The sequence below is a fragment of the Pongo pygmaeus genome, chromosome 1, assembly GCF_028885625.2.
Source record: "Pongo pygmaeus isolate AG05252 chromosome 1, NHGRI_mPonPyg2-v2.0_pri, whole genome shotgun sequence".
Taxonomy (NCBI): Eukaryota; Metazoa; Chordata; class Mammalia; order Primates; family Hominidae; genus Pongo; species Pongo pygmaeus.
This window is the reverse complement of record NC_072373.2, coordinates 148,185,670-148,199,170: the sequence shown is the minus strand read 5'-3', so window position 1 is coordinate 148,199,170 and position 13,501 is coordinate 148,185,670. Positions and strand designations below refer to the sequence as shown.

At 33.5% G+C, this 13,501-nt stretch overlaps 1 protein-coding gene across 25 annotated transcripts in view; it reads left to right on the top strand.

Moving 5' to 3' along the window:
- The window catches only part of ADGRL2 (adhesion G protein-coupled receptor L2), a 295,308-nt gene that overhangs the window by 241,744 nt on the left and 40,063 nt on the right, over positions 1-13,501 (top strand). For all 25 annotated transcript variants that reach the window (XM_054499971.2, XM_063653684.1, XM_063653672.1 and 22 more), the window contains 4 exons: positions 3,973-4,773; positions 11,227-11,520; positions 12,057-12,160; positions 12,996-13,181. In XM_054499971.2, the coding sequence (XP_054355946.1) occupies positions 3,973-4,773; positions 11,227-11,520; positions 12,057-12,160; positions 12,996-13,181 (1,385 nt within the window). The remainder of the gene's footprint in view (positions 1-3,972; positions 4,774-11,226; positions 11,521-12,056; positions 12,161-12,995; positions 13,182-13,501) is intronic.

The window sequence follows — 13,501 nt, the reverse complement described above, 5'->3', positions numbered from 1 at the left end:
GTCACCATCAGATAACATTTATTATGTAATTTTTACCACTTGGCTTTATACCAATTTCTATCAACAGCAAATCCTCCAGGATCTTATATATTCCAATTAAGTCCTATTATAAAACAATTTCAGAAGGTTTTCATGACTTCTGAAAATTTTAAAAGAAATTTGCTCAACAGAGAACATTAGAAATGCTGTTACTTTGTTTACTTTAGTATGTTTATAAACAGGCACATGCATTATATGTGATGCTTGTACTTGCCCAGTTAATATCCATGTCAAAAGTGCACGTATACAGGGTATCCATTGTCATTGCCAGACTGTTAGGAATTGCATATATTTATATTTGAAAGAAGTCATAAAGATCTTGGAGGATAAAGCAGAGTAATCAGATTGGAATTTTGCATCCTGCAGGCAGGATTTGGTTTTGATTTTTGTACCTCTTATTTCAAAGTATCATTGTAAAACTACTATAATATTAGCCACAAATTTTATTTAATATGAAAAATAGCCATTATTATTGATTAAATCATTATTAATGAATAAACATGCTTATTCAATGAAATAGTGTGTCACTTCACATACAGAGTATGTAGGCTGTGTAGGTAGTTTGGGTTAATTTCTTGTCTTGCATATCCATGTAGTCCTCCACTGATGTTCGTGGGTCATATACTTGTATGTTTGGTCTAAAGAAAAGTAAGTGTATTGTTAATTCATACGGCTCTTATGACAAGTTGTAGTATATATTTGGCATGTGATGGAGAATACTGATTATATTAATTTTATTGTATTTTTGTACTTTTCTACTGATAGAATTTTGGCAGGTTTCACAGATGTCTGTCCTTTTGATTTTCATAAAAATAATAACGTAGGGACTTTTTTGTTGTAAAGAGCAATATTTTCCTTATATGATTCATTAATCATCAAAGGTTTATAATATTTTAAATCTTTACTTTTGAGTGTTACTTACTTTTCAACAGAATTATAAAATATATACAATATATAATTTATATTTATTTTCCTTTAATATGTGATATCAATTAAGTCTCAAGTAAATAAAGACTGATATTCTGTTCACTAACTACATTGTAATTTTAGTTTATCAAATAATAAAATTTAGCCATTTTCAATGAATGGAAAGCAAAATACACTTTCTACATCTTCTATTGAACTTGTTTTAAGTTCTTTTTTAAATAAACATTTTAAAATGTATTATTTCCATCCTTTACATTTAATTTATTTCAGTAAAATTATCCTTTCCTTAGGGGAAAAAAGCGTACAGCTGTATATAAATGTAGTTTGAGTAGTCACAATGCTAATGATTTCTCTTATCCTCATTTTCTCACCACGCCCTTCCGTTATTGATTCTAAGCAGGTATAATATTGCTCTTTGCTGAGGAGTAATTTTAGGACTAGTGGTTTATACAAAAGTGTTGTTTTCAAGACAGTAATGTTGAATTTCTTGTTTTTCAGATGTAGTCAGAATTACACATTATAGAGCAAGTATGTTTCCTGAAAGTGGTTACATAGACCAAGTTGACTGGGGAAAGTTGTAGCTTAATGTGGAAAGTTGTATGCCATTCCTATGGCAAAAATGTTCGTGTGATGTTTTTTCCCATAGGTGTTTCAGAAGGTCAACATTTAATCTTGATGAATTATTGTAATTTTTAAAAATTAATCAAACTAAGATCTTAGTAAAATGTGCACTACTCTGAGTACATTTTGGAAACGCAGTATTAGCACACCTTAATGCATTTTAACAACAGAAAAGGGAGAAAGAGACATCAGTCTTGTCATTTTATGAAATTTAGGCAACATACTTCAAACCTATATACAATGTAAAGTAGTATTTTATGGTTTGTAAGTATTAGAATACGGTTTACCAACAAGGATCTTACATAGCCCCCTTCCTAACTGCATAATCTGTTTCTTGAAACTGTAGGAGTTTTTTTTTTCTTTTCCTCATATAACTCTACTAATCAGGTTTGTTTTATGAAAGCATTTACTTTTTATAAGGTCTGTGGAGTCAAGGTATTTGCTTTGAATGCTCAATATGATTGTTGTTGCATGCTAGCTTGCTTTCTATGTAAATTGATGATGGTAGAATTGTCATAATAATCTAACCATAATTCTTTCTTCCTTTTTCTCCTTGCCTACTGTGCTTGCTTTTCCCTTGTATGTATTTTGCTTACTTTTTTTTTTATAGACTTAGTATTACAAGTTTGAGATATATAATATAGAAAATTTAATAAGAATTTTATATTAAAATGTATATGTAAACCTAACTAAGTAAATATACTAATTCCTAGTTGGGAAGAAAGGTACTACCTTACCCTCCTCTTCAAAATCTCTACTGGTGGTGGGGGGATATTTATATATTCCTAAAGAGGAGGCTTTTTTAATGGTTAAAATTAATTTATCTAGGAATAGAAAATAGTAGAAAAACAATTGAAACATACTGGGATGCATAATTATATATTTCTTCTTAGTAAATATCTATGAAAAACATGTAACCACATCAGAATTAAATTTGATCTAAACTCCAAAATTAAGTTGTGATTTTTATAAATGTATTTTTTATTGTTATGCTTATCTAAAGTTAGTTTAATAATTGATTTCACATAAGATAAATGGGGATGATGTACCTATGCATGCATTTATGTCTATAGCATACATATAGAAAGTAAAACTTGGTAAGAATGCTGAGTGACTTTGGAAAGGCAAGAGTATGTATACCATGCATTAGTGAAGAGTTTCATTATTTATTCAGGTACACTAAGTGAAGCAACATGCCAACATATTTGTATTGCCTCCTTAATCTCCTAAAATGATTGATCCATGTTCTTTTATGTAACTTTAGAATCTTTCTCCTGCTAGGTTTTCCTGTTGTGTGTTTCTCTTTATCCAAAGTAGTACAGCTCTTAATTCTTCCTATATTTAGCATCTGTTACGAATTCAGTCTTAGACTAATAGTCAATTTATTTTAATCTTTTTTCTTTTTTCCTTGCACCTTTTTTATTTTTCTTCCCGATGCTTAAAATAGAAGTGGAGCAAAAAGGTAAATAACATACAGTCTGAACCCCAGCTCCCTGTTATGTGCCTTATGGATGTTAACCTCCTCCCTCCCCTCTCCCCACAACACTCCTGTATTAAAATAATCAGCAGGATCTCATAAATGCCACCTCATAAGGAAGTCAACTGTTTACAATGAAATTGTATGACTGCTAAACCTGGTGATGGGGTAAAAATTCTGAAGTCGGCGAGGGGGAACTGCCCTTTCTCTGTTTCTTTTTTACCCTTTATCTCTTTTTCTGACACCCTTGGATATTTTCTTATAATTAAAGTGTCATCTTGCCTGGCTTCCAGAACCCTCTCCATAGCATGCCATGGTTACAGGGTCTCCTGATTGTTTCATCACTGCTTTTCTTGCATTTACTTTTCTGTGCTCCTAATTGCATTTTCCGAATATTTATGTTCCTCAAATTGAAGCACCTTTGTTTTCAGTCTAACTTATGTAAAAGTTCTAAATAAGTCTTCACATTGGGTTTTCTGTTTTATTTGCCTTATTTCATGGTTTTGCTTTTGGGGGCTCATAGGTGAAGTAGGGGGTTGAAAGGTATAATGTTTGTAATAAAATGAATATATACTGTTGTGCAAAAGCTCAAACTTTTAAAACATAGGTTAACAGATTATAAGATGAAAACATAGCAAAAATTTAAATTGTCAGACCATTTATAAATGATCTTAAACTTAGGCTTTTGTTAGTGAAAATAAACATAAACTCCAGTTACTTTGTACCCTGATACACTGATTATGCTAACTTTAGAAAAGAAGGGTAGTATTTGTATTAAGTATAAATTTTGGTAAAATTGAATGCTAATAATGTGAATTTTTCCCTTTTGATTTGTGATCACTGAAACGTGTTTGCCTGTGTAATTTTTTAACTTGGCTTAATTTTTGTCTTTTCTCTGTAACTGTTAGTTTTTGTGTGTCCTGGGACCTTGAAAGCAATTGTGGACTCACCATGTATATATGAAGCTGAACAAAAGGCAGGTGCTTGGTGCAAGGACCCTCTTCAGGCTGCAGATAAAATTTATTTCATGCCCTGGACTCCCTATCGTACCGATACTTTAATAGAATATGCTTCTTTAGAAGATTTCCAAAATAGTCGCCAAACAACAACATATAAACTTCCAAATCGAGTAGATGGTACTGGATTTGTGGTATATGATGGTGCTGTCTTCTTTAACAAAGAAAGAACGAGGAATATTGTGAAATTTGACTTGAGGACTAGAATTAAGAGTGGCGAGGCCATAATTAACTATGCCAACTACCATGATACCTCACCATACAGATGGGGAGGAAAGACTGATATCGACCTAGCAGTTGATGAAAATGGCTTATGGGTCATTTATGCCACTGAACAGAACAATGGAATGATAGTTATTAGCCAGTTGAATCCATACACTCTTCGATTTGAAGCAACGTGGGAGACTGTATACGACAAACGTGCCGCATCAAATGCTTTTATGATATGCGGAGTCCTCTATGTGGTTAGGTCAGTTTATCAAGACAATGAAAGTGAAACAGGCAAGAACTCAATTGATTACATTTATAATACCCGATTAAACCGAGGAGAATATGTAGATGTTCCCTTCCCCAACCAGTATCAGTATATTGCTGCAGTGGATTACAATCCAAGAGATAACCAACTTTACGTGTGGAACAATAACTTCATTTTACGATATTCTCTGGAGTTTGGTCCACCTGATCCTGCCCAAGGTAAGCATGTTTACTTGCTAATGCTTATGTCATTTTGTGAAAAGCATTTTTCTTTTTAAAGACTTCTTAATTTTTTTTTCCTATTTTTTTCCCCTTTTCATAGTTAAAGGACAAAGGACAATGTTGTGGTACATTTTAGCCTTATTATGCTTCGTTTTCTTTTTCTCAATTTCTTCATTTTAATGTTGGCTTCAAGAAATTGTGGCATTATTGGTCAGTTTAAACTTTTCTCATTGCTAAAAATATAATACTAACCGGAAACCTGTTAGCAGTGTTTTTTTGTTTGGTTGTTTTCCCCTACTTGACTGCTGAATTGATTACAATCTATGTGCAGACCTTTTAACTTCTTGGCACCAGTGGTTAAAGGAAACGTGTGTTAGGAAGTCCCAAGAGAATGGCTAGGCTTGATGTACAATGCCAGATATATGCGTTCTAAAGTTTTGGTGTCTGTTCTCTGAGTAGGAGAGGGAGCCATCCAATATTTTTCTAGATTATCATGTAAAATTACATGTTTTTATTTTCTGATAAATTAGTGACAGTTTTAAGTCAATATTTCTGTGACTTTAACAATCATATGAACCAAGCTTTAAATGATCCCAAGTGATGGCTTGTGATGACAGATATGCTAGCATTGTGTGATTTGTATTCTCTTTATGGAGGATCATTACTTTAGAAAGTAATGCTAAATTTTTGGAAATATACTTTGGTTTATTAAGTGAGTTCAATTTTGTGGGAAATAATTTTTGATGATGAATACTTCATTAAAACAAGATTATCTCATACTCATGATGAAAGAATAACTTGTTAATGTATTATTATAGAGCTTGCACTGTTTGTAAGTCTTCTATTTGAACAGTGTGTGTTTAAGATCTGAATTAATATCCTAATTTACTGAGTTAATCTTGAAATTATTGCATTATTTCAAAATTTTAGGAACTAGTAAGTTCTTTGGAGTGATTAAATTAATATCTTCAATAGGGTGGGGCAGAGACTAATATATTTTTTCTTCTCTTTTTTTTTTCTTTTATTATTATTATTATTATTATTATTATTTTCTTCTCTTAAAGCGATGCAAGTACACACACTTAAATATGTTCATAACAAACACGTACCCATACATATTTTAAGATATGCTGTTAATCAGTTTTAAATATTGTCATACGGTCAGGACCTCAAAAGCAGAAGTCACAGCTCTCTGTCATGGAATTTCTAATTTGAGTCATTGTAGAATATCAAAATACGTGAGTTTTGCTTATATAACAACAATAATGATCCGCTGACTTAGTGTGTAGCCCCTTTTTCCCTAAATCAGGTTACGTTTGTATTTTTTGGCTTATAGTTGTAGCAGTAATGTTCATTGTTAAATTTATAACAATGAAATCTTTTAGGGCATATAGTTTTATTGATAGTATCTTGGAATCATTTATTTAAAAATGTATACATATGTTTGCTCATGAGGCAGCAGTTTGGTTTGTTTCATCTATTTCAATTGTTTTTCCAAAAGCTGCTACTACAGTGGTGCTTCTTTATCCTATAGGTTTGTCAAAAGGCAAACTTAAGGCATTGACAGACTTGTATTGGCATTGGCTAAAATTATATTGATCCTTATGTTAACCTTTTTGTAGCCTGTGTTAGTCTCACAGTTGTTAGATTTGTCTTGGGTAGCAGTAAGTTTTTTGTCATCCTCAGAAAAAAAAGAAACGAAAAAAAATGTTTTACAAATCACAAATTCATAATCAGGCAACAACCTGAAGAACTGTGAATAAAGTTGAGTATAATTCAGTTCAACAAATGAAAACATTACCCATCTACTTGCCACAAAGTACTTCAGCGAATACAAAGATGGTTAGTAATGTCATCCTCCACATGTGTCATATATTCTAGCAAATAATTTGATCCATTTTAGATGAAAAGTCTTTGATAGTTTAGATGCTTTTGGAAAGAGCAGTTAACAGCCTTGAAAATGAGAAGCTTTGGCAGATGTAGCAACTGTATGTTCCTACAACTATGATGTTTTGTCATCCAAAATAGCCATTCTTAAATAGTCCCAGAACATGAAAATTCATATTGACCCCTTATTCAGCCCTCAGTGATGAAAAGTATTATCTGACCTAAATTTCTCTCACTGTTGTTTGACCGGTATTCATTCTCTCTCTCTCTCTCTCTCCTTGTAATTTATATGATGCATTTAGAGACTCCTGTCTCTCTCATCCAAGATGTGTGCTACCTATATGCATGTAGGTGGGGTCTTGCAGAACTATTCTGGCCCACAAATTTAGGTCAAACCAATAAGCCACTGTCAACTTTCCAAAAACAAGATCCAAGAAACTAATAGAACAGAGCAATCAGAGAAATGAGGTCTTTTGCCTGTCATAAAGTAGTGATTGATTTATTTTGCTGAAATTCGTAGTTCAAGTCATCTGTGCTGGATTTGCTATCACATATATGGCCAAGGCATAAATTGTGCTGTAAAATTATCCATTCTTTTTTTTCATTATTCATATCATTTTTCATTGTGGACTGTTTAATAATATATTAGCTTCAATACTTTTTCCCATTTATAAATCCAAGCCTTTTCATTCCTAAAACCACACGCATATTATTTTTGTGTCCTAATCTTTTTTTTTGGTGAGTTTTGAGCTTTATGTGAACCATGCATAGTTCATTTGCTCCACTCCCCTACACGAGGTCTGGTTTTCCTCTTTCACCTTCTCCCTCTCTGGAATGGCCTTAGGAAAAACTCTTTCCAGTCCTGTTTTAACTCTTTTCCATTTCTTAATCTGAATTGCTTTATATTTACTTAATCTGTCTGCACATCTGATATCCCAAATATTATAAAGAAAATGATGTGTTTTTACTTGGCTTTTGGCAGTTCCTCAACATTTGTGTTAGGCTAATTAATGATGGGATACACTTCTGTAATACCAGGAAAATATTTTCATAAAGAGAGCCAGTTTTATTTATACATAGCATAGAATACATACTTCCGGAAATACCTTTTCACTGATAAAGAATGCTGTACAAAAGATGATCAGTGTTTTTAGACAGTGAACAGGGGCAAGTTGAATAGGTGCTCATTTTTGCTTTACCAAGCTACAGAAACTCTAGAGTTCATTTCGTGAACAGTGGGTGTGGGTGAGTTCTTGGACCTCAATGAGGAGAATATTACCCTTAGCATAAATGGCTATTGTCTTCAAACCCTTTCATGGAGGAAAACCCTGGTAATAAATAGAAGTTCTTAGTACATAACCAGAGTAAACTGAACCATTCTGTAATGTGTTACTTAAAATCTTCATGGGTACTTACTAAGCACGTTTATTAGCATCATTTCTTAGGTATTTTGTTTCTACTCAAATGATAAATGGTAGGTAGAATCCTAAGTCACTGCATGAGTGCATGATACAGCATCAGGATAAATAGAGCTCTATAAAAAAGGGTTTGGATTAGAGTTATATTTCTATTGTGAGTTGTGTTTTCTATTATTATTTATAGGATATTCTTGAGTTTTGAACCTTTTGCCATGTTTCATTATGGAACTTCTCATTGTTTGTTATTCTAGTCTTATACTTTCTTTCCAAATTGTTATTCTTTTAGAGATTTACACAGAACAGCATGTCAGTTAAATGTTCCCAGATAACTGCAAGGTTACTTGTTGGATGCCATATTTTTCTAGAGTCTATGAAAATCTGTAACTAGGCAAGTAAGATCATAGCATTTAAGAGTATGGGAAAGTGACCTTAAACAAATTACTTAACTTCATCATTCAGTTTCCTTATCTGTAAAAGGAAGATAATTATAGTGCCTACTTCATGGAGTTGTGGTAAGGATTAAATAAGATGATCTGATTATCCATGAATGGTGATTGGCATAGCACCTGGCACATAAATGCTAAATCAACATATGCTTTTATCATTACCAGATGCCCTATTTGGGCCATTTCCACCTGTGGAAGTAAATAATAATTTTTAGAAATATATCTGCATTTCTAGCCTTCACATCAGAACAAAAGTTGCTTTTCTTCTGGTATTGCTAAACTTAAACCTTCCAAAATCCCAGAAATTCTATGTGTACCTCTAAAAGATTTAGTTTTGTCACTTTAAGCTTCATGATCATGTTTATTTTCATGATATCCCAATATTTCACTGATTTATTTTTGAAGAATAAGTTGATTCCCTTTAATCTATTTTGGTGATCAAAAGGTAAAAAGGTGGCTGGGCACTGTCACTCATGCCTGTAATCCCAGCACTTTGGGAGGCCAAGGCGGGCGGATCACGAGGTCAGGAGATCGAGACCATCCAGGCCAATATGGTGAAACCCTGTCTCTACTAAAAATACAAAAATTAGCTGGGTGTGGTGGTGGGTGCCTGTAATCCCAGCTACTCGGGAGGCTGAAGCAGGAGAATGGCTTGAACGCGGGAGGCGGAGGTTGCAGTGAGCCGAGACCACACCACTGCACTCCAGCCTGGTGACAGAGCAAGACTCCGCCTCAAAAAAAAAAAAAAAAAAAGGTGAAAAGGTATAAAAATAAATTATCAAAAAAAAAAAATGGAAACATGACTGTAGAATGTTGCATGAAATTTTGCACATTTAATTGAGGTCCTTTTATTGTCTACCTTGACTCGGTTATTATGAATCTCGACTAATGCTTAGCTAACAAATCACTAATTGTAGTATTAATACATATTTCAGTGATTAAATATGTACTAGTTAGTACAGTGTCAAGGGATATATCAGGTAGTGTAGCACTCAAGCATTTTGCTCTGCCCCCTTCTTTTTTCTGATTCCCGACTACCCTTTAAGACTTGATTCAGCAGCTGCTTGATTCAGCAGCAGTCATTTGACACTTCTGCAAAAGATTGTGATGCTTTTGACAAATGTTAATTGAGAAAGCACTGAAAGCCTGGCTGCATTGTAATCAAAAGGAAATTACAGAGGTTTAACAAGGTGTCAAGCAAGTGCTTTAAAGAAAAGATAGACAGGTTTGAATAGGTTTCTGCAGCAGCTGGCTAGGCATGATGTTTGACTAATGTACATAGGCATCTCTCATATGGTCAATAAATTATGCCCTGGAAATAAAACACATGCTTTAGAAGTTTCTCTTGAGATAGAGGGGGAAAAGGAATAAAACATGTGTAGTGTACTTATTGGTAACAAGAAGTATGTAACTACTAAAGAACTAGAAACATGTCACACTACTTTTTCGTAGTTTACTCTCAGTAGTGTCAGAATTAATAAAGAAAGATTGATGGACCACAGCTTAAAATAGTAAACATATCAGTGATAATATGAACTTGTTTTCTAATAAATTCTAATATTCTAGCTTATTATCTCGTGTAGATAAAGTGTAAAATAAGTTGATTTTATTAAGATGATTTGAAAACATAGCTATTTTTCATCTGCTCTACTACAACGATTTAAATTTAAGGCATCATATATGTAAGGTTTTAAGAGCCAATAATCTGTAAATGTTGATACAACTTTTGTGTGATTTCCTCCAACAGTTTTTAAGTGGTAGTATTAAATTTTTACTGACAGATTTTTGTTGTTGTTTAAATTAATTCAATGGTAATTAATGGAAGAAACATTGAGCTCCACTATTTCTTAAACCTAGTGGATTTAAGTTTAGTAACACTGGAAGGCAAAAATAACCTTTAAAAATAATGAAAACATTTTTGCTTTTAAATGTGTAACGATAGTTCGTTTATATTCTCTGTTAAGGGTGACTAAGATATGAAGGGTTGGTTTGAATTAGGCATGATTTGATCTGATGCTTTATCTTGGTAAGAGATTCCACCTCTGACTGGAACTAGCTGCTTCTTCATACCTACCTTTTCCGAGGTAACGATGCCGAAGCCTGAGATGTTTCCTTAATAAAACAGCACAAGCATGCCAAGCTTATCTTCTGTTTGAATCTAATCAGGCATGCTGATCATGCTCAGGCAGGAACGGCTGCTGGGTGGAAAGATGTCACAGTATTTATTTTCTTGCAATATGTAAAGTGGGTGACTTTAAATTTTTTTATCGTCCTAATTATATATAATCATCACAGTTTTGTTAATGCTTTGAATTTGATTGCTTATAGAATGTGAGTTTATACAATAGAATTTTTCTAAATTAAACAGTCCCACATTTCCTGTTAAACAGTATGTGATGAAATTATACTTAAACTGTACTGTCACATATTTCATTGAGAAATAAAGAGTCATACAGCAAACGCTATAGTAAAGCCTAAACTACCTACCTTCTCTTAGCATCAGTATAAATAAATTGGAACAGATGAAAAGATTTATTCTTATGAGCGATATTGTCAGTAATTCTCATTTCCTTGGTTTGTGGGCAGACAGATGGGTAGGGTTTTGTGTGTGTGTGTGCATGCACACATTCCACGTGTGCATGACTGTATGTGAGTGCAAGTGTGTGTTTGAGATTAATATACTCATCTTTTTTCCATAGTGCCTACCACAGCTGTGACAATAACTTCTTCAGCTGAGCTGTTCAAAACCACAATATCAACCACAAGCACTACTTCACAGAAAGGCCCCATGAGCACAACTGTAGCTGGATCACAGGAAGGAAGCAAAGGGACAAAACCACCTCCAGCAGTTTCTACAACCAAAATTCCACCTATAACAAATATTTTTCCCCTGCCAGAGAGATTCTGTGAAGCATTAGACTCCAAGGGGATAAAGTGGCCTCAGACACAAAGGGGAATGATGGTTGAACGACCATGCCCCAAGGGAACAAGAGGTATTTTCTATAAACTACCATGCATATATTTTTCAATTTAGTAAGTAGGTTCTATATTACAATGAAGTGATTTTATTCGAAGAAAGCGATGTTTACAGTAGCTAACTTTATTTTTGTACTTTGGTAATATAATATCTATGGACAAAGTTTTTTAAACTGTAAAAGTCATTTAAGATCAGGCACTATAAATTACCTCTCCCTTTCAGAGACCTAGGTCAAGCCTGAGATTTTTGCCCCAAGACTCTAGTGAGTCTTCCTTACAGCTGCCTTTCTCATTATAAGCATCACTTTGGATGAGTCCCAAGAAAATTAAGGGGTTTTGTTTGTTTGCCATAAATATATAATATTTCTATGCTGACTTCATATTTAACATTTATAATCTGCATTACACCCTACTTTTTGTCACTTATTGTCAAATACTTGCATTAGAGTTTATTCAAAATTTAACATGCAGAGCAGGATCATCATAGCTGATTTCCCGAATGCATGCAGAAAAATGGTTTCAATTTTACTGTTGTTTTCTACATCTGTTGTAGGAACTGCCTCATATCTCTGCATGATTTCCACTGGAACATGGAACCCTAAGGGCCCCGATCTTAGCAACTGTACCTCACACTGGGTGAATCAACTGGCTCAGAAGGTTGGTTGGAACCTTTTAATATGACACATTGGTGATTTAGGGCATTAACTTCTAACATAAATAATTTAGCTTTGTGTGTTAAAACCAGCTTTATTGCTCTTTGTTCAGTATAAAAGTAAAAAAAAATTACACATAGTTTTGTCTGTAAACTGTTTATTGAAAGTTACATATGTTTGGGGGTATCCTGTTTTCTATGTTAAGCTTTTTAGTGAGTAATGTTTGTTAATTTCATTCATATTTAGTTCTGTTTCTTTTGATGTTCATAAGACAAACTGCGTTCGCCGATTAAATAAAATATAATTAAGTTTACAACTGAATCCACAGAATGCAAGCAGATGTTTATATCACACATGATTATGGTAGAATGAGTAAACTACTTTAAAAGGCATTAGTAACTTTAATATTACAGTGTAATGCAATGCCATTTTTTCTCCGCCTTCATCTACCTTTATGACGAATAAATATCAGATAATAACCCTCAGTATCATGCTGATTACATACTGACTTAAATTCTGGATCACTGGAATAAATAAGACTTTAAAATAACAATTTTAAATGGTTGCAGTGAAATGAGAGAACTGGCTGAAATTTTTGAGAAAGGATTTTTTTTTCCTTTTTATTTCTTTTAAATGCCTGGTTCAGAATTTTGTGTGTGTGTGTGTTGATAATCTAAGAGCCTGAAACTTCTAAGACAAAGAGAAAGTTATCGGTCTCAATTAGTTGGAGAATTTAACATTCGCAAATTTTTTTCACCACAATAAAGATACTCAAGGAGAACTAGAAGCTGTAAACAGAACAAAAAATTTAAATGAGATAATACAAATTGTCGTTTCAGATCAGAAGTGGGGAAAATGCTGCTAGTCTTGCCAATGAACTGGCTAAACATACCAAAGGGCCAGTGTTTGCTGGGGATGTAAGTTCTTCAGTGAGATTGATGGAGCAGTTGGTGGACATCCTTGATGCACAGCTGCAGGAACTGAAACCTAGTGAAAAAGATTCAGCTGGACGGAGTTATAACAAGGTAGGGAGAACTCTTCTGTTATTTTGAATTAGACATTTGGTATGGCAGCTCTTGTCTTATAGCAGTTGAGAGCCAAATCTTTGGCCCCGGGACATATACTTAGAAGCAAAATTTCTAATTTGGTTCATTTTTCCAAGGAAGAATTACAGTTGAGAAAAGAGCAATGTGCCCTGCCCTCCCAAAAAAGTGTAAATGATGTTAATTACCTGAGAGAGATCTTAGTTGGTGGCAAACTTTATCCATCTGATTGTGGTCAATACTGTCAGTGTATAATGCATTATCTGCACTTGGAGAGATATTATATGTTATACAGTTGATAT